We start from the raw sequence: 21,426 nt of genomic DNA on the forward strand, positions 1-21,426 counted from the left end.
GAATATCTGAACTGTAAAGTACAAAAACTGGTTGAATAAATGTAAAAATTACAACAGTTCAAGTATAAAGTAGCATCAAATAAAAACCCTTAAGGATAAAAAGAGTAACTCAAAATTATAATTGACTAAATGTTCTTAATTAGCTTCCACTCATGGATTTTGTTTCACAGTGAAGGTCACAGCTGAGGGGAAATGACATAATTGCACCTTTTTTATTTAAATGTCTTTCTAATTTGGTCAAATCTGATCTGACATCAGCTCCTCGGGACTTCAAACGTTGACCTTGGAGGTTCAGCGGGGACAGACGGGACGGTGGTCACTCTCCCTCTCCGAGCTTCTACCTCCCAACTAATTAAAAAAGCTGCTTTTACGGCCTCTGCTTCAGACGGCCAGATGTGACCGGAGCGCTGTAAAATCTCAAAGCGGTTTACAGAAACACTTACTGCACTTTAAAAAACGACTTGCAAAAAGCCGTGAGAGTCCCAGAAGCTGCTCCCCCGTGTAAATTCCTTCCAGGACCACAAGCTGCGGTCCTGCAGATAACTCATTATCAAAAAAAGTTACGACACCAGGACAAAATAGACGAGAGGGGAAATGAGTTCCTTTAAAGTTTATTTTAGTAAAATATCATACTGCATACCTAAATATCACCTTTTTAAATATTTACCCATTTAAATAACTTCTCATATGCACCAGTCATTCGCTCCACACACAAAACCACAGAGTATACAGACTTTGGTCAGGCCCACAGATAGAAAGTTTAACATTAGATTATCGTCATATATTATTTTCAACACATGTGCAGCGAGCGAAAAGCTGAAAGCATCCGTCCATACATTAACAGATATCATCTTACCATCAGGAGGCCCGCTGCTCCTCAGCCGCACCGACGAGACCTGAATTATCTCTGTGAAACACGAGCGCAGCGCCAGCTAACGTGTTCATCTACAGCACGAGACAGGAGGGTTCATGTGCGGATGAACGCTGCGGAGCGTCTGCATCAAACAGAGACGTTCCAGGAAGTAAACAGGACCCATCTTTTGGTTGTCGCCACAAAGAGACAACAATCATAAACAGTCAGCTTTTGAATTCGACCTTTGCGCAGAGAGATAATTCACATGGGATGTAAAACCACATGTTTGGAAGAAGAGTTTTTTGTCTGGAAGGGCACACATAAAGACAGCGATTGAGGATAATGGCTGAGAGATATTTTACTCTGCAGCTGAAGATGATTGTGTCTGATCCTGCAGGTACACACGTACGGAGGGCTGGGTGTCCTTTAACTTTTTTTCCAGTATCACTGCTGATGAAATACTCAAGTACGAGTATCATCAAAACAACTTTTTTACAGACGGATTTCTGCTTCGTTTAACAAAAGCTGACATCTTTTACCAGCATAATAAAGAAATGTTATTCATAAACTAATCAGCAGAGTTGCAGGTAAAGCTGTAACCTTTCTCACTCTGATAACGATCTAATACCGGCGCTCTATTTTTGATTGGAGTTGCTCTTTAACATTTTATGGTTCAGTTTAGGTAACTCAAGGTTTTGGCTATAATGAGGTTAAAGCTGCTAGAAGGAACTTTTATTTTTTTATTGATTCTGGCAGCTCCTGTGGACGAAAAGCAAAACCAAGTAGAATTTGTTTTATTTGTTTGTGTTTTTTCTCTCTGGCTGTGAAACGATTCACCCTCAGCCCTCCATCGTAAAAGATAGTTGTAATTTTATGACTTCTCTGACCCAGATAAATCGGAATCAGACCCGGTGACAGGCATTTACAATATCTATAATAACTATTTAGAAGTAGCTATCTTCTCACTGATGGTCTTGTTTGCTTTAAGATAGTGGTCGTGTATTTAACATCTAAAACCACAACTGCGTCAACCATCACCTCCCTACGACTTCTGGTACCAGTAATCATCATCCTAAAACATTAAGATGTAATAAAACATAATGTTTAGCAGACACTGACTCAGTTTGTACTGACGTGAACACCCAGCCCTGGAAGTTACAGCATCAACATCTCATCTAGCTGACAGTGTTAGTGTACAACATTAGCGTTAGCATTTTATATTCATGTGTGATAATGTCCAGATATTTTACAGCTCAGCTGACAGATGATGACTGTCTGTCTGTCTTTTCTGAGCATCAGGAGGCCTCGGCTTCACTCTGAACACAGTTTTCTAGTGTTTTACAGTCTTGTTCAGTCGTTGCTGCGTCAGTCGTCGGGTGGTGCTCCTGCTGGACGTCACCTCCTCTCTCCTCCTTCACTGTCTCTTCCTCCGTGGGTCTACAGTCTTTGGTTGATTGCACCGCTTCCTCCTGATTCTCCACTGAACCGTTTCTCTGCGTCTCCACACAGCTTCTCCTCTTCTTCTCCGCCTCCTCCTCCTCCACCTTCTGCCTCTCCAGCTCCTCCTCAGTGGCCTGAAGCTGCAGCTGCTGCATCAGCTCCTCCAGCTTCATGGCTTTACGCAGCTCATTCTGCTGGATGATGGCGCAGAGGTGCTCCGTCAGCTGCTCCTTCACCTCCGTCTTCTTGTGCAGGTCCAGCTTGGCCGTCACGTACTCGGCCTCCGCCTTCTCGTAACGCTTTCTGAGAAAATACGTGAGGAAGAAAATGTGAAGAGAAACTGAACAACAGGCCTGAAGAACTTCTCATTTTTACTGAACATTTCGCCTACAGATTGTGACAGGAGGAGTGTTTCTTTTCATTTTGAATATTTGCTGCAACAAATCAAAGTACTCCTGTCTGCATTCCTGTCCTGCTGATAAGATCTATTATGACCAAATATGCTCAGTGCTCAATCATGCAGATTCCTCTTTTAACACCTGCTTTCTGTCAAAGCTTAATGTGAAGACAGAAATAAATAAAAAATTTGGCTGAGAAGAATAATCCAGCAAATGTATTTAAGATTAAAGAGTCTCACTGGTATAAAGACCAAAACGCTAGTTAGAATATCAGAAATTAAATCCACTGAGGAAGAGTGTTGGGTGTTGCACTGTGTCTGTTAAGTGATTAGTCCATCAACATTAACCAAGAACTATTCTGATGATTATTGTTTGAATAATTTATCAACCAAAAATGCTAATTAGGTTTTTAAAATCTGAGCATTTTCTGACTGTTTACCTTAATATCCTATCCTTATCCTTGCTTTGGTTCTGAGAACTTGCAGTAAATATTGTCTTCACCATTAACTGGAATAATTATCTGCAGATTGGTTGGTATTGGAATATATGTTACCTGCAGCCTTAGTTGGGTTTTAAACTTATTTAGTATTGACTGTTGATTGTCTGTTGCACCAAGTGTTGAAAACTCAAGGATTGAAAGCTGGCAGCGAATGGCTGATCAGAAGCAGACTCTCGTTTAGAGCTGCAACAATCAGTCGACTAATCAATGAGATGATTAACAGAAAAATAATTGCCAACTGTGTTGATGTTAGAATAATGGTTTAATTCTCTGGGTTATATTTAATTATTAAAATATGTCATTTTATAGACCAACCAATAAATGAAATGATGTAGAAAATGATCGTTGGATTAATTGATATTAATCGTTAGCTGCAGCTCTAATCCTGAGAACCTCTTTTGCTAATTGTAAAACCGGTGTTTTTGTTGTTGTAGAAAAATGACTTTTATATTTCTTGAAAAAAAACAAAAAAAACATTCAGCAGCTGTTTGAACACACTGTTTACACTGATTTCACCATTTACACTCAATTTATGAAAGAAGAAAAACATTTTATTGAAGCTAAACATGTCAAATTTTACAAATACACTGAACAGTAACCAATATAGGCTACTTCTTTGTCCCCGTGGAGAAAGTCCCCAGACTCCCTTAAAACATGTCCCAGTTTAGTGAGTTGTTGAATTGGAGACACTTTGCTAATGTAATGTAATGTAATGTAATGTAATGTAGCTGTGAAGTGACGGTCTGAGAGCTGAACACTTGTGATTGGATCACTCGGGTCGGATGTTAAGTCCAGGTCTATACCGGTTCATCATTTTGGCAGAAGCACTGAATACTTTCGAGCCCGGCCCTGCTGAGGACACACACGGGTCCTCCCACATCGTCTGAATGCAGAAACTTTGTTTTAATTGTGAGAAACAGAACATCACACACTGTTTGGAAACAGATGATGTCAAACAGGGTTTCATGTTGTACCTCAGAGAAATCTCAACAATTCATTAAATCAACATAATCAGAGGAGAATCCAGCGCAGCGAGTGTGTGAAGGTCGGGTCCTCTTCCCGTTATACAAACATCTGTAATGAGGAGCGTTCATGACGTGGAGCTAATCTCACTACACAGCAGGCTGCTGAGAAAAATCACAGCTACAAGCACAAGGTCAAACACAGCTGGACTGCATCAGTGCGGGTAAAACATGTATTGTGTATTAAAGATTTTACAGTCTTTATACCTTCTGCGGCTGCTGAGAATTTAATGCTGCACTGATTAACAACATGATTCAAGAGGTTTTTTTCACACTTATATTTATCAAGTTTTTTCAGGGCTTCATTAGTCTCCGCATGTCGAACATCTGAGCAGGACCGCGTCTGCTAAACTGGTTCAAAGAGTTTGAGAACACATGAATACTGGAAACAAGCTGCAGGGGGCAGTGAGAGCATTTACAGTCGGTGTACAGTTCATTACCTGCTCACTTTTATTACAAGTGACCACAGTTTACTGCAGGACTGCGACTGAATCTGAAGTTTATTTATTCAAATCAAACTGTTTGCCTCTGATGAATACTCAAATGATTTTCTAAAACCCTGAGAGCTCCTTGGCTCAAATGTACAAACATATTGATGATCCAGCAATGACCAAACTCATCTGTCTCTGAATGTACTTCAAGAAAGAAAAGCGACGTGTAAGAGCAGTCTTGGTTACTGTTGTTCAGCAGGGCTGCAACTTAGTTGCATTTTAACTTTAATTAACCTACTGATTGTTTTTCACGATGACTCATTTAGTCTTTCATGTCAAGAAACTGTGAAAAATGCTCATCACAATTTCTCAGAGCCCAAAGTAACGTCTTCAAATGGTTTCTTTTGTTCAACCAACAGTCTGAAACCCAAACACTCGTCATTTACTGTCAGAATGACAAAAAAAGCTGCAAATTCCTCACATTTAAGAAGCTGGAACCAGCAAATCAATTTTCCTTTGCTGGACTGACTGATTAATCGACTGGTTGTTGCAGCTCTCTTATTCAGCCTTCTGTGGAATTAAGCCCCTGTTACCTGCTAATGGACTCTATGGTCAAACTCAGTGGAAAACCAACTGTGGAGCTGAACTGTGGGCCACGCCCCTCCAGCCTGGATACACCAGGTTGAGTGCCTCTCGCAGCTGAATGCAGCAGGCTGAGTGCACCAGGTGAGGGTGGTTGGTTAATTAGCTGGGTTTGGAGTCACACACACACTCACAATCACTACAGAGCAGCAGTGGGAGCACGCAGCATGAGAGGTGACTGAGATTTGGACCAGATTACCAAGATTTGTTTGTGCAGAGCTGGGCTTTCGGGGGAGATGCAGCCGGTGAGCTTGTTGCACTGCTGGTGTCCACTTAATGGTGGTGAGCACTTGGGTGATATGGTTGGGATCACGTTAAATGAATGAAATTAAAATATTTTATGGTTAAATGCAGTTTAAAGTATCACATATTTGGATTTATCCTGGAGAGCTGATTTATTGCAAAGTTAAAATCTTAGAATCATAAGGTTAAATCAAATGTTTGAAGGTGATAGCTGTATACGGTTTAACTTATTTATTTGGGATTAATTATTTGCTGCTTATTTACAGGGTTTATTTCTGGTTATATAAAGAATTTGTATGTTTATCTTGTTTCATTTTCTTAACATGGTGTTTGTTTGTGTTTAAAGGTTTTTCACCTGACCACTATTCACAATTGCAACCAACTTCCATAAATAAAAAGAAAGAAGTAAAAAGAGCAAAGGTGTGATGAGTGGAATCCTGTGAAATCCTCCCGAGATTAGCTACCTTTCAAGTGGGGAGTTCTGCACCAATACCTTTCAACAGTGAGGGCACTTGACAGTGAAAAACCGGCTGCATCTGGAGAAGAGAAACCAGAACAGCGACCGGCCAGGCCTAGAAGAAGCCTGATGAGATACTGAACGTCACCTTACTCCATTCTGCTGTAAAAGAAGATGGCTGACTCAAAGTCACTGGAGCAGCTTAAAGCCAACAGAACGACGGCGAAGCGTCAATTCTCCCGGCTGGCCAACAATGTTGTGAGGATGCATGCAATATTGCCTGAAGAGGAGCTCAGAGACAGTTTCAAAAAGCTTACAATTGAGGCCAACAAAGTCATGGAGGCAAATGAGGATGTGGAGGCCCAGTGTATTGCAGAAGCAGAGTCGGATGCAGGTGCTGAAGGAGGTCCTGCGTTGAGTGAGCAGCAAAAGGCCGATATTGAAAAAACTGCAAGTGAGTGTGAAACGAAACTGAAGGAGGTGAAGGACCTCATCCAAAAGACACTCTGGGCCAACTTTGGAGAAGAGGAACTGACTATGGCAGTAAAGGCAGCAGAGGAGAAAGTAGAGTGTGTGGCGTCCTTCGAGCTCAGTGGAAACAAGGAGGCCTTCAACTTCATGTTCGACTACCTGGAGAGACTGGTCAAAAAGGCAAAAGAGCTGCATAAGCAGTGGAAGTGTTGGGCCCCTCCTGCTGAGCAGAAAGACTTCCAGTGGCGCATGCGTCAGCTTGAGCAGGCTATTCCCAAGTTAATGTCAAGAAAAGCAGATTTTATTCAAGCAAAAGCTGAAGAAGATGCTGGAAAGGTTGTGACTGCAGCTCTTAACAGCTACCCAACATCAGTCATAAGACTGAAGCCAACCTCCCTCCCTAAATTCACTGGCATCAAGCGTGACTTTCACCGCTGGAGAAGAGACTGGGAGGCCCTCCAGATGCAAGGGGAACCAACTGGGTCAAAAGAAGTCAAAAAGTTCCAGCTACTTGACAGTTTGGATGAGAGAATAATGAGAGATCTTCGCTTGACAACTTATAACACGGCAGAAGACATCTTCCGTGTGCTGCAGAATCGGTTTGGAAGCCAAACTGCAATCGCCATTGAGATAGTCGAGGAACTGCAGAGGCTTCCAGCTGTCAAAAGCCACCAGCCAAAGAAAATTGTTGAGCTCATCCAAGCTGTTGAGAAAGCTCTTGAAGACCTGAGGGACCTTGGTGACACTGGTGCTTTAAAGAACCCTCTAGTGACTAAGTCAATTGAAAGCAAACTTCCTGATGCATTGAAGAAAGAGTGGCTTCTCCATGCAGCTGAGAGGAGCAGTGCTGATCCAGACAGGCGCTTTGACAGTCTGCTAGCTTTCCTCAAGAGTCAAGAAAGCATCTATGAACAGCTGGACCAGTTGAGGGATGAAGACCCACCAAAGAGAGAAATCCGGTCTGAGCAAAGGCAAGCCAGAACCAGGGCATCAAACCAGTCAAGTAGCCATCCTTCAGAGTGTGTCGTCTGTGGTGACATCAAGCATAAGAGAAAGCTCTACTTCTGCAAAAAGTTCCGCACGCTCAGACTCACAGAAAAGAAGGATGCAGTAAGAAAACTGGGAGCCTGTGGGAAATGCCTGGAGATCCATGATCATGAGGGTCACTGCAAAACAACATTCCTGTGCAGAAATCCTGAATGCGGAGGCAAGCGAGCCATAGAACACCACTACTACCTTTGTCCCAGTGCTGAAGCATCCAGAGGCAGCGCAACCCAGAGGAAAAGCAGCATGGTGGGAGGTGGCAACAAAACTACGCCAAATTACACTGAGGCCCAAGAAGAATTCTTCAGCAAGCTATCGCCTGAGTTAGCCCAACAATGCCGAGATGCATTCAGCAACACAGTGTCCAGAACCTCCCATTCTGCAAAGAGTAACTCAAGTCTTCTGGCGGGAGGCGGCTTGGTGGAATGGCCTGTCATCATGATGCTACTGGAGGTTACGGCCAATGCTGGACAAAGAATTGGCACCCTGATTGACCTAGCTTCAGACACCAATTACATCACCCACAAGGCAGCTGGTCGACTCAATCTCAGAAGCGAAGACATCACACTCGTGGTTCATGGTGTAGGAGGCATGAAAGTCTTTGTCCAAACGAAGCGTTACCTCCTAAAAATCCGTGTTAGCACCTCACGAGGCACATTCAGATCCCACCAGCTGATTTGCTATGGCCTGGATAGCATTGCAGATGTTCATAGGCATGTGACAGCCGAGAAACTGCAAAAGTTCTTCCCAGACATTCCACTCGGTGAGCTGGTAAGGCCAAGAGAGATCCAGCTCCTCGTAAGTCACAAGGAAGGTCAGCTGGCTCCCCAGAAAATCCGCACAGTGGGGGACCTTGTGCTGTGGGATGGACCACTGGGAAAGACAGTTGCTGGCGCCCATCCTGAGTTGTTTGAAGAGGTCACAGTATCAGCCCATACGTCTAGAACGCATTTTGCAAGGTCGATGAGAACTGCTGCTGTGAAATATGAAGAACGTACCTGTGTGGTCCCTATTCATCCTCCACAAAATCAACAAGCCCCAAAAGCCATCCAAGGTCAGCATTCCAGTTCAGCAGCTACTGCCTCCAACTTCCTCGAGTGGTGGAAATGGGACAGCATTGGTGCCGGCTGTGTCCCAAAATGTGGAGGCTGCCGCTGTGGAAACTGCCAGCCAGGCGGCAAAGAAATGACTCTTGCTGAAGAAAGAGAGCTGGAGGTGGTGAGGAGCGGCCTTACATATGCAACTGCTGATAACCACAGTGAGAGGCCACACTGGCATGCCAGATACCCTTGGGTGGAGGATCCAGCCGCATTGCCAAGCAACAGGAAGGCAGTTGAGGCCACCTTCCTGAGGACAGAGAGACAGCTGGCCAAGGAACCAGAATGGAAGGCTGCCTACGCTGCTCAAGTTCACGATATGGTTAACCGCCGGGCTGCAATGAAGTTGTCTGAAGATGCCCTGCGTTCGTGGACCGGACCAGTGTGGTACATCAGCCATCTCATCGCACCCAATCCACACTCGGTCACGACTCCGGTAAGACTTGTCTGGAACAGTAGCCAGAAGTTCAGAGGCTTGAGTCTTAATGATCTCCTGTTGAAAGGCCCAGATGTCCTTAACCCAATCCGTGCTGTGCTTCTCAAGTTCCGGAGGGGAGTCTTTGCTGCTTTGGGAGACATCAAAAAAATGTACAATTCAGTCTGGCTCGAAGACCAAGAAGTACATTTGCATAGGTTTCTGTGGCGTGACTCCGAAGAAGAAGAGCTGGGCGAATATGCAGTAACAAGAGTCAACATTGGAGACAAACCAGCAGGTTGTATTGCTCAACTAGCCATGAGAGAGACGGCTAATCTCCCCCAGTTTAGCCATCTTGTGGAGGAGCGCTGAGTGCTACAAGAAGACAGCTATGTCGATGACCTCTTGACCTCTCATGACAACCTGGACGAGCTTAAAATCATCACAGCAAATGTGGAGGAAATCCTGAAAGCAGGGGGTTTCGAGTTGAAGCCATGGGTTTTCTCTGGCCAAAGGAGGGAAGAGCCTGCTGGAAAACAACAACAGGAGGCAACTGCAAAGACTGTGGTCCTGCCGAACCAGCTTAAAGATGAAGACAACAAAGCTCTTGGCCTTGGCTACACCTTGGAGGATGACAAGCTTCACGTCATGGTTGGGATAAACTTCTCAAAAAGAAAGAGAAAGATGAGACTTGGCCAAGATCTTGTTTTGGAGCAAGTGAGAGTCCAGACGCCAGACCCACTGACACGACGGGAGTTGCTCAGTCAAGTTTCTGGGCTGTATGACCCCATCGGTCTGACAACGCCTGCAAAGCAGAAAGGGGCCATCTTGGTTCGAAGAGCATTCCAGGAAGCCAAACCTAAAGGTAGCACCACCAAAGACACATGGGACCTTGCGCTGTCAGACAAGCTCAGAGAAGATGCCATCAGCCTCTTTGAGGAATTCGTTCAGCTGAACAAGGTCAAGTTTCCTAGAGCCCTGACCCCTGTGGACGTCTCTGCTAAACCTGATGCGATCACCTTCTCTGATGGCAGTGAGCATGCCTATGGAGCCGTCTTATACCTGCAGTGGGCCTGTGACCATGGTTCAACAGTGAGATTGGTGGAGTCTAAAGCAAAGTTGACGCCTCTAGACCACAAGGGGGAAGCAGTGAAAGCTGAGCTGTGTGGAGCAGTCTTCGCCGCCCGCTTAAAGAAGTACTTTGAGAAACATGGCTGCATCCAAGTCAAGCAGTGGTACCACTTTGTCGATAGTCAAACGGTGCTTGGTGCAATCCAGCGTGAGAGCTATGGCTTCCAGACTTTCTTCGCCAACAGAATTGGAGAGATCCAAAGCAGCACACGACTTGAAGATTGGTGGTGGATCCCTGGACCCCTGAACATTGCCGACATCATCACTCGAGGGGCTAGTCCGAAAGACTTGGGTGAAGATTCAGTATGGCAGCAGGGGCCAAAGTTCCTGAGTCTACCGGCTGATGAGTGGCCAATCAAGTCTGCAAAGGATGTGTCGGCAACTGCCCGAGAGAGCATCAGTAAGATGCAGAAGAAATCCTTTGTTGCTGCACTTACAAGAGCTCAGGAAGAGAAAGAGCCGCCTGATCAAGAGCATCGAAGGCCACCTGCCGGCGCAGCTATCCGAAACCTGGTGAAGGAAGGACGGTTCAGTGATTTGACTCACCTGGTCAAAACGGTTGCGTGGGTCTGGAGGTCAGCAAAGAGGTTTGCAGCACAAAATAGTACCTTGAGAACTCCAAAGTGGGAGGCAGTTTCATCAAGCGGAGTCATCACTGCAACAGAACGTCAAGATGCCCTAAGAGACCTTTTCCTTGCTGCACAAGAGGGCGTGACTTTTCCCACCACCACTACAGACCGGCTGGTAGTCTATAAAGAACCAGAAACCGGACTGCTGATTTGCGGTGGGAGGATCCAGGCCTTTAATGAAGACAAAGCTGGTGTTCCCCTCTTACCTTACAGTGCTTGGATCTCAACGCTTTTGGTTCGTGAGGCTCACAGCAAGGGTCATGAGGGAGTGGCTGCGACTCTGCTGAAGGTGAGAAAGAAAGCATGGATCATCAAAGGAAGAAGGATTGCTCAAAAAGTTATTGACAAGTGTGTGATCTGTAAGAAAGCCAGAGCCAGGAAATGTCAACAAGTGATGGGAAATCTGCCTCAGGAGAGAACTAGACCTGCAGCCCCCTTCGAGTTCACAGCTGTGGACCTGTTTGGACCTTATCAAGCCAAAGACGATGTGAGGAAGAGGGTCACAATGAAGGTTTGGGGAGTCGTATTCTGCTGCATGGCCAGTAGAGCGATCCACACAGAGCTGGCCAATACCATGTCGACTGAAAGTTTCCTGATGGCTTATCAGAGATTCACAGCATTTCGAGGGCATCCTAAGAAGATTTGGTCTGACCCGGGGACCAATTTTGTCGGTCCCAAACCTGTTCTGGAAGAATTGTACAAGTTTTTAAATGGGCTGGACAGGTCTGCTGTGGAAGAGGCTGCAGCTCAAAATGGGACCGACTGGCAGTGGAAAATCCAACCAGCTGATTCACCACATCGTAATGGTGCTGCTGAAGCAGCTGTTCGCATTGTGAAGAAGGCATTCCAGAGTTTGGGGAGAGAGTCGTGCCTCAGCTACAGTGAGCTTCAGACAACCCTCCAGCTCGCTGCTAATCTTGCTAATGAACGTCCTATCAATGCCAGGGTGCAGAGCCTTGAAGACACCGTGCAGTACATCACACCAAATGTGCTTCTGCTGGGACGAGCATCTTCAAGTGGTGACTGGAAGACGTTTGACTTCACGAGCTATCCCTATAAGAGACTCCAAGAAATGCAACACCAGGTAAACAAGTTCTGGAGATCATGGAGCCAGCTTGCTGGTCCCAATCTGTTTGTAAGAAGTAAGTGGCACACTGCACAAAGGAATGTTGCTGTTGGAGACATCATTTGGCTGTGTGATCAGAATGCCATGAGGGGACAATTCAAGCTTGGAAGAGTTGTCAGTGTCAACCCGGACCCCCGTGGCATCGTGCGGGATGTGAATGTCAGGATTGTTCCAAGCTTCTGTATCCCTGAGGTGAGACCAGCAACATCAGTACCCAAGCATCCTGTCTCCAGCATCCAGAGGGACTTTCGGTCCACAATACTTCACCGGGACGTCCGGCGACTGGTTGTTCTGCTGCCAATTGAGGAGCAGGCAGGGGACCCAGGAGGGAAACTCTGACCACAAGTGCACCAGGGTCTGCGATCGTTCCAGCGGTTTCCCTGGAAAGATCGAGTGGGAGGTGTGGAGCTGAACTGTGGGCCACGCCCCTCCAGCCTGGATACACCAGGTTGAGTGCCTCTCGCAGCTGAATGCAGCAGGCTGAGTGCACCAGGTGAGGGTGGTTGGTTAATTAGCTGGGTTTGGAGTCACACACACACTCACAATCACTACAGAGCAGCAGTGGGAGCACGCAGCATGAGAGGTGACTGAGATTTGGACCAGATTACCAAGATTTGTTTGTGCAGAGCTGGGCTTTCGGGGGAGATGCAGCCGGTGAGCTTGTTGCACTGCTGGTGTCCACTTAATGGTGGTGAGCACTTGGGTGATATGGTTGGGATCACGTTAAATGAATGAAATTAAAATATTTTATGGTTAAATGCAGTTTAAAGTATCACATATTTGGATTTATCCTGGAGAGCTGATTTATTGCAAAGTTAAAATCTTAGAATCATAAGGTTAAATCAAATGTTTGAAGGTGATAGCTGTATACGGTTTAACTTATTTATTTGGGATTAATTATTTGCTGCTTATTTACAGGGTTTATTTCTGGTTATATAAAGAATTTGTATGTTTATCTTGTTTCATTTTCTTAACATGGTGTTTGTTTGTGTTTAAAGGTTTTTCACCTGACCACTATTCACAATTGCAACCAACTTCCATAAATAAAAAGAAAGAAGTAAAAAGAGCAAAGGTGTGATGAGTGGAATCCTGTGAAATCCTCCCGAGATTAGCTACCTTTCAAGTGGGGAGTTCTGCACCAATACCTTTCAACAGTGAGGGCACTTGACACCAACTAATGTCTGAACCTCGGGTATTTCTACATATGTTGACATTAACTCAGTTAAAAGAGCTGCTTCCTCAGTCGGAGTGAGTTCAAATCCCACTGCGACAGGTTGTTAACTTTGCTGACTTGTGTGATTTTTGGGCTGTCCCAGACAAGACTTCACAGTTGACTTCACAGAAGCGAGATGATTGGTTTTAGTTGTGAGTCACTTCCACCAACTGCTCATTCAGAGTTTTGTAGACCACAGACAGCCTGCGCCAAACTTCTGATAGTGTCAGAAAACTTGGAACCGAATCCTCACAATGTGTCTGCTGCTATAACAGCTACAAACCAACAAATCGAAACACAAGAGAATACAATGGTGCTACATTCAAGACCACTGACAGCAATAAAGGTATAGGTAAAGGACTGTGGTCTGGGTCTGGACTCAGATGCTGGCCTATCCAGACTCAGACCTATACCTGATAAATTATTGAGAATTCTCACATTTTTAAAGGGTTTTCCTATTTTAAAACAGAGCAGCATTTCTTGCATCTACAGCACCAGCAGCTGAGGAAACTCACAGACTAATCAAAACCAGTATGTCTCGTATCCGACACCATGATGATTATTAAAATCGGCAATGTGAAGCACCGGTTCTACCTTTTTTTCCTGGTGTCTGGCTGTTCTGTCAGTTTCACCTTGGATCTACAATGCTCTCTACTGACAACAATTCAACAGGCGTTTATGGCAATTTGTTGCCCCACATTTCCTCGTATTGTCTCTGTACCTGGCAGCGGAGTATTCCCAGCTCGATTGCTCTATCCTTCCTCTCAGGATGCCGATATCATTGGACACCATGTCATCGAGGGCCTGGAGCTCCTTCTGGATCCTCCTCAGCTTCACAGCCTCTGCCTGAGTCTGTTTAGACCTGTGGACGGTAACAAACGAAGTACACTTATTATTATTGCCTCAATTTTGGCCTTCTTGTCATGATAACATTCTACTCAACACAGAACCAAGACAGCCATACTCACTTCTCAGCGATAGTTTTTGTCAGCAGAGCTTTCTTGCGCCTATTCCTCTCTTCGATTATCTTTTGCTCCTGCTGCAGCTGCTCCAGACGCGTCTTCTCCCGTCTGTAATTAGGTACGGAGAGGATTTAACACACAAAAACGCACATCAGATTCAAAAAGACAAAACAACCATAAAAAGGAGTTTTGGGTTTTTGTATGCATTTCAGAATATCACAGAACTTTGGGCAAAACTCAGCAGGTAACAGTCACCTGAAATTAATTCAGATGTAAAAAACTCAACCCTTCCTTTAACATCAGCCTTCCTCTCACACATGTGGTTTGCTGTCTCAGTAACATCTCATTGTCTTTCTTTATCATCTGTCTCCTCAGGGACTCCGTACACTACCATGTGATTAAGTCACTGACTGCTATCCAGCAAATGATATTTTTGTGATCTCATATTTGTCTACAGTCTGCCCAAAACAATTTAATGTTTGTCTGGAGCAAAATCAAAGTTTATATCCAACATTTGTACAGACTGCACTATCAACTGCCACCAAAGGTGCAGGAGCAAAGTGAAAGGGAGAACAACATAATCATAAAGACAACAGATGTTATTAGCCTAAACATTAGGAAACAACAGAGGTCGTATATATTGCACATAATATTTGCTGTACAATCAAACTCAGTAGAGTACAGAATAAAAGACATACTAACAGTTCCACCTCTTGTTTCTCCAGCTCTTTAACAGCCGGGGTTTCCTCCTCTGAACCCGGCTGATGGTTTTCAGTCGACTTCACCTCGTTTGGTTTCTGCTGCAGCTCCTGTTTGACAGCCGGAGCTCCTGTAGGGGCCATGGGCTGAGACACAGCCTCTTCCTTCGGCGGCGGTGTGCTGAGTTGTTGCTCCAGGAGGAGGCCAGGTGCCGGGGCTCCGCTGGTCTTCTGAGCGGCCAGCTGGAGGGCCCTCTCCCGCTGGAGCTGCTGCCGACTCCGGTTGGCTGGAGCCGGTTTCCGACCGCGGGCTGCCGCAGCGGGCATCGCTGCGTCTGAAAATACACGCAGTCTTACTTACTGCCAAAGGTTTTCAGATAAAATTAGTCAGCCTAAATGTTAAAGAGGATTAAAATGTCAACAGGGAAGCTGAAGCAAAGTCAAATGCTAACTTCTCCGGCTAACGTTAGCAGTTACCTTTCTGCTGAATCTTCCGTAATTCCGCATCAGAAAAACCGGCCCAGCCGCTCATTTTACAACGGAACACCTAAAACACCACAAACAAGACGACAAAGTGATGCATATATGAAATATTGTGATTAATGATATAAAATCATCATTCTAAAGTTCCTAAATTCAGAAAAACTCTATGAAGCTCCGAACGCCACCGCCATCTTTGTTTATCACTGCCACGTTAAGGACCCCAAAAAGACCGGTGACGTTGAAGTTGCAGATATCGCCTGTACAAAAAAAAACAACTAACATTAAATCTAAGTAAGATAACACAATGTGTAGTCTCCCATCGTGATCTACATTTTTAAGAACTAAAAAAATCGTACTTTTTAATGTATCTTTGCAATGAATTATTATTTTGTAGGTAATTATACAAAAGGCATATATAAGGTGTGCTACATCCGCGCTCCATAAATCCTGTTGGAAAGTTTCATTGAAGGATTTGGTTTTTGTGGCTTCATGGTTCAGATTAAATTTGACATTATTGTTTCGTGGTTTTTCATCAGATAAAATAAAAAAAATATTAATTTGTTCGCAGCCCACAGTCTGTGTGATCACAATAACACTTCTCTTTATTGCAATAATTTCCTTTGATTAATGCCAAAAAAATAATTCAGGGTGTTAATCTGATTTTCTGCCCATTTTCCGCCAATTTCTTAACCTCTAACTGGTCCAGATTGTTTCTTGTAGAGAGACTGCCTGTGGGTCAGAGGTTAATTGAAGAAGTGCTTCATGTGAAAGCAGCATGACATTTAAGTGGACAACTTGATCTATCTATCTATCTATCTATCTATCTATCTATCTATCTATCTATCTATCTATCTATCTATCTATCTATCTATCTATCTTTCTTTCTTTACCATTGAGTTTAATGTGACTCAGTAACATGTACAGCGGTCTGCTGAAGCCTGGCCGGTGTCCCCAATCTAATTTCACTGAGTTTGAGACCCCTTGTTCAAACATGTAAGACACATGTTTAGTTTGTGTTCAGACCAGCAGAACTTACTTCTTGCTTCAGTTACAGAATAAAAGATTGAATGCGATCCAGGAAGGCTGGTTTGAGGAACAGATCAATGAGTTTGAAGTCAAAACACAGCACAGAGGTTTATAATACTGTTGGATTTTACAGCTCTACAGATTTAATCATACAGTGTTATTGTCAGTCTTGCCCTTAGAACAGTTTCCAACTTTTATCACTCGGTGGGGTCACGCTTTAAAATGATGTTGGACTTTTGCAACTATCCAGAAACGTTTCTCATTCCTGTCCTGTCATGTGCTTTTCTTGTGAATATCTCCTCTTAACTCATATAAATTGACAGCAGGCGTATCATGTCTGGTGAGTCAGTTGTGCACGTGGAGGTGGTCGTCAGAAGGTATTTGTAGGAAAGAGCTGCGTCTGTATGATTTAATTTTAATTGCTTTCTTTACCACTGTCCTTCAGCACACACCATCACATACTGCCCTCATTCAGCTCCATATTCCATCATTACTTTCATGTATGCGTGACTTTGTACAGCCTCCTTATTTCCTTCAGTAATTGGTCAAGGTACAGACATAAAGCGTGTCTTTTTAACCTTGGCAGTGCTCAGGAGTCGGAGCGATGCAAAAACAATGACCTCTGCTTGGCAACTAATAAAAACTGGCCTCCACATCTTTTTTGCATCTGGGGGCCAATTATGTGCGAGTTAAAAGGCGAAACACCTCAGGAGGGCATAAATCGCCGGCAGAGTGGAGACAGGGCCAGGCATGGAGGCCAGATGGCAGAGAGACAACCACTTTGGGTTCAGAGTGTGTTTTTGCTGCCGCGGCGTCGGGCCGAGGATGGGACAGCCTTGGATCCCTGATTAGTGAGCGCCAGAGGGGAGCACATGGCTCATTACTGGGATGACCTACGGAGGCACATCGGGGTTAGAGGTGGGGGAAGTGTATAAATCCCCTGTAGGAATGGGTGGTACTGATAGAGGAGGAGGTTACCATGATGACTGCACTCAGTTCAGAAGTTCAACATGTCGGATCTGTCGTCCACGTGTCGAGACGCGTCTTCCAAGAAGCAGAGAAAGTTCTTCCACACAGCAAGTGGACGTCAGTCTGAAGTTAATTTATACATGACTAGTTAAACAAAATGTATTTTCTGGGTGGGAACCAGGATGATGAATTGTGTAAAACCTTCACATATTAACTTGACTACATGTTGCGTAACTTTATTGTTCATACTGTGTCTCTAATCAACACAAAACTGGCGTCAGTAATTGTCTATGAGAAAGTTAACTAGATTTGTACTTTAAGGAAATAATATCCAATATGCAAAGACAGTTGGAGCACTTTAAAGCTTTGAAAAAAAAAAGTACAAGAGCTTTAAGGGAAAATGGATTAAAGAGGTTTAGCTCCCTTAACGCAAGCCGCTAATGTTAGCACTTCCTGCTAAATAGTTTAGGCTACTTACCTTCAGCAGTAAACTAGTGCAACTTCCAAGACTGAGGAGGAACGTATTATTAGCTAACAACACTTTTTTCGTGTGGATACAGTCGTCCTGCATGCAACAACTTCAGCATTTAGGCCAACGTTAGCAGTGTCCTGTTGGACTCGGGGAACTTTATAGTAAATATACATTTAAAGACATGAATGAACACGCTTCAGTCAACCAATGAGGTTTTTCCTTTAACACGATTCCTCGGATGACAATCATACTCATTAAAAGTACATTATCTGTAGTGGATATTCGTTTCAACCGAGTACTTGCTCAACAGAAATAACAGAAAGAACCAGAGTTCCTGATGAGTTCTGAGTTCAGTCAGAGGCTGAGCTGAACACATACAGACAGGTGCACTCCAACACACATAGACGATGCATTGCTAGCTTACAGCTAACATCTGTACAGTTGGTACATCGGCTGTTTTGGGTGAATAAACACAGACCATGTGCAAAAAGAGATGAGGCAAACGTTTCACTTTGCCTTCCTTCTGAATGCACCTCAGTCGTTTCACATGACACATTAAAATAAGTCAGCCAACAAGTTGAAGTGTATTAGCTTGCTAGCTACAGCTGATGAATCTGCCTGTGACGGCTGTTAGTTCAGCTGCAAAACTGACAATTGCTTAATAAAGAATGAGAAGCTGCTTTTGTCTCCTTGGAGTTATTGATAAGTGAACGACATCATTGTAAAAAACGTTATTAACTGCTTACATGCAGCACTATAATGGGCAGCTTGGCATAGCAATAGACTGAATCACAACGACGTTAAGCAAATAACAACGACTTCCTGGCAGACAACTAGCAGTCGATTTGCATTGCTGATGTGTGAAATCAGCAAACTTTGTTTATTTCTGTTAATTTCTGTCAATTTCCGCCACAACTGTAACACATAAAGATATATTGACATGGGTCAGTTGCTGGTTGATCATCTAACACGCGCAGTAAGTGTGCACATCACCTCTGCCCTCCCTGCCATCCATAAAGACACAGAGCCCGTGGTGCTCAATCAAACAGGAAGTGCTGTGAAAAATAAACAGCCGATCCGAGCAGACGTGTATCAGAGAGTCGAGTCTGAATCAAATTGAGGATGATTAGAGGTCAGGAGGTGGCTCTGAGCCGAAGCTGGAGGAACTTCTAATTGCTGTTTAAAAATCTGCAGCCCGGTCCACGCTGACCCCTCGGCCTCCTCCCCTCGTCCCGGTCACCGCGCCTCCTCTCCCCCTCGGCTGCTGTTCTGAATTTGTCCTTTAATTTCCATCCCTGACCTCTCGTCCCGCCATCTGCAGCCAGTTTGCAGCGCTAAACAGCGGCCTGACATCATGCACGCTGTTTCCCTTTATCTCTCATTCTCTTCACCCCTCGGCGTGTCTCTCTCTCAGCTTTCCTGTGCATTTCTCTGCCCTCCCTGTTTTCTTTCTGTTGCTTCTTTGATTCAGTCATCCGGTTCATCGTCTGCCTCTCAGCGGTTCTGTTCTCTCCGTGTAACCTCTCGTCAGGATTTGTTTTGGTGTTTTAATCTCTTGAATGTTCCCTTCACACTTTAGGAATAATTGAACTGTGTCTTTATGCAGCATTGAAATGAGTTGAAGTTTTAATGCAGCACTAAACCATCAAAAGGAAAAATATTGTATGAAATATCAATGTCTGCTGCATCATTTGATAGGCATCTGTCTCAGTTATAGCTAACATATTGGTGTTCTTGAATACTTTGGGATCTTGAGTTACATTTGAAGTTTGGTTCTGTGGGTTTGGGCCTGATTTGGCAAGAATTTTCACCAATTTTCACGGCTATCAAACCTTAAGAATACAGTTAGCACCTGAGCTCGTCTGCCATCATTACCATTCCCTCCAGACTTGGCTTTCAGTCAGTGCCGTGCCAGCCTCACGCCAAGCCCTCTTAATGTTGTTGGAGAGTGTCCCTGATCCATCTGAACAGAGGTCTGTGCTGCGGACTCTGAGGAGTCCCACCTGTAAGGAGGAGAAACAATGCCTCCCTGTCTCTCCATGGTCTCACCAGCTCCCCCCCAGCTCTATTTCCCCTGGCAGTTGGTTGGGTGTGCGGGTCCTGTGAGCTCTTTGGACAGGGTTCAGGCTTTCAACAGGCCCTTCAACAGTCTGACGTTTGGGCTCGACCCGGGAGTCGATCCCCAGCTGCAGCCTGGAGCAGCGAGCAGGACGGATGGGTGAGAGTCAGGAGTGGAGTCGGGCTGTCAGTTTGTGTTGAGATGAAAAATACAAGCAGTCAGATGAGACAGACACTCAGACGGAGAGAGGAGGGCAGGACGAGAACAAAAGGACACAAAGGAAGCACAACAAGTGGAAATGAGGATGTGAATCAGAGCTGGCCCGAGGCAGGCAGACCTCTCAACCATCACACGGCTCTCAAACAAACTGCAAATGTTAACTCTCTTTGGACTCCTCTGTTATTTGTGTCATTTCCTTCAAGTATTTCAAGGAAATCTCTGACATTTGGGGAAATATGTCTGTTTAGTTTCTTGTTGGGAGCCAGAAGAGAAGAAGACATGAATGTAATCTCGTGGGTCCTGTAACGAGAGTGATCCCAGCGTACCGGAGCAGCTAACCTGACCTGATCGACGGCGTCTTCTTGTGGACGTTAAAGTCGACTCTGACAGCAAAAGCAGGTAACATGACTTTGTTATAGTGCCGGGAAAAGAAGGAGGTGAGTGGTCGGGTCGTCTGTCCTTTCTGCTGTAAAGGTCGTCTGTGCAGACAGCTCAGTATGACCCATATGTGCATTTATTGTTGGAAGGCGACATCTAGTTTTTATGGTAATTATACCAGGAGCAAAGGAGGAAGTCAGGTGACAAAATATTTGTGCTTATTTGAACCCAAAGTGTGATCTTCTCCTTCACCAAACCAAGTAGTGTTGCCTGAATCTAACCAAGCAGCAGCTGTTATTAATGATGGTGAGAAGATGTGACAACAAAGGTCCAGTACACCACCTGTCCTTTTATTCTCTAACAGTCATAAATGTTGTTTTGGGAGTTATTGGCAATCGACCTATTCTTTCGTCTATGCTAGGTTAGGCTAGCAGTATCGCTTCCAGTGTATGTGTTAAGCTCAGCTAAACATATCTTTGAGTATTTCCTGGTCTGCAGCTTCCTAACGTTTATTCCTTTTTGACAGATTTGGTACCAACGTGTCTGTACAGAGACCAAAGTCTGTACTCAACAGAAGGCCTGGTTCCAGCACCGACACCACCTCAGGACCTGGACACACCAGGCCGACGGTCATCTCTCTGCCACTGTCGGGCTGTCTAGTGGCTCTGGTTGTTGCGATTTGTCCCCCACTGTTGAAAATAGTTTGTTCAAGAGCAGTTTGTTTTGTACGAGACAGCGCAGATGAGAAGCGTCACAACAGCCGGTAAGTCAGTTTTTAAAGCTGTTCTTGCGTCTTTTCTAACTTCTGCGGAGCTAGTTGTTTCCATTTGCTTCCAGTCTTTATGCTAAGCTATGCTAAGTGCACACACAAAGACATGTGATTGATATCTACGTTTGCAGATAATGTGTACCTCCAAAATGAAATATTCCTTTAACGGCCCTATAAATATCTTGTGTCCTGCCAGAGATATGTGAGGAAAATGACGGCGAGCTGCAGTCACTTGCTGATTCAGGTTGCAGGTTTTTGGCTGAAGAGGGTGTGTTTCTGT

The 21,426-nt window shown here is 44.6% G+C and overlaps 1 protein-coding gene across 1 annotated transcript; it reads right to left on the bottom strand.

The window, feature by feature from the left end:
• Nucleotides 1–595: 595 nt before the first annotated feature.
• Nucleotides 596–15,421, bottom strand: gorab (golgin, rab6-interacting). Its single transcript, XM_073477328.1, has 5 exons — nt 15,249–15,421; nt 14,776–15,106; nt 14,080–14,181; nt 13,833–13,973; nt 596–2,596 (listed from the first exon to the last, which is right to left on the bottom strand). The coding sequence occupies exons 1-5, from the start codon at nt 15,301–15,303 to the stop codon at nt 2,149–2,151; spliced, it is 1,077 nt and encodes a 358-aa protein (XP_073333429.1). The 5' UTR covers nt 15,304–15,421; the 3' UTR covers nt 596–2,148.
• Nucleotides 15,422–21,426: the final 6,005 nt, after the last annotated feature.

Source organism: Pagrus major, chromosome 11 (assembly GCF_040436345.1).
Source record: "Pagrus major chromosome 11, Pma_NU_1.0".
Classification (NCBI taxonomy): domain Eukaryota; kingdom Metazoa; phylum Chordata; class Actinopteri; order Spariformes; family Sparidae; genus Pagrus; species Pagrus major.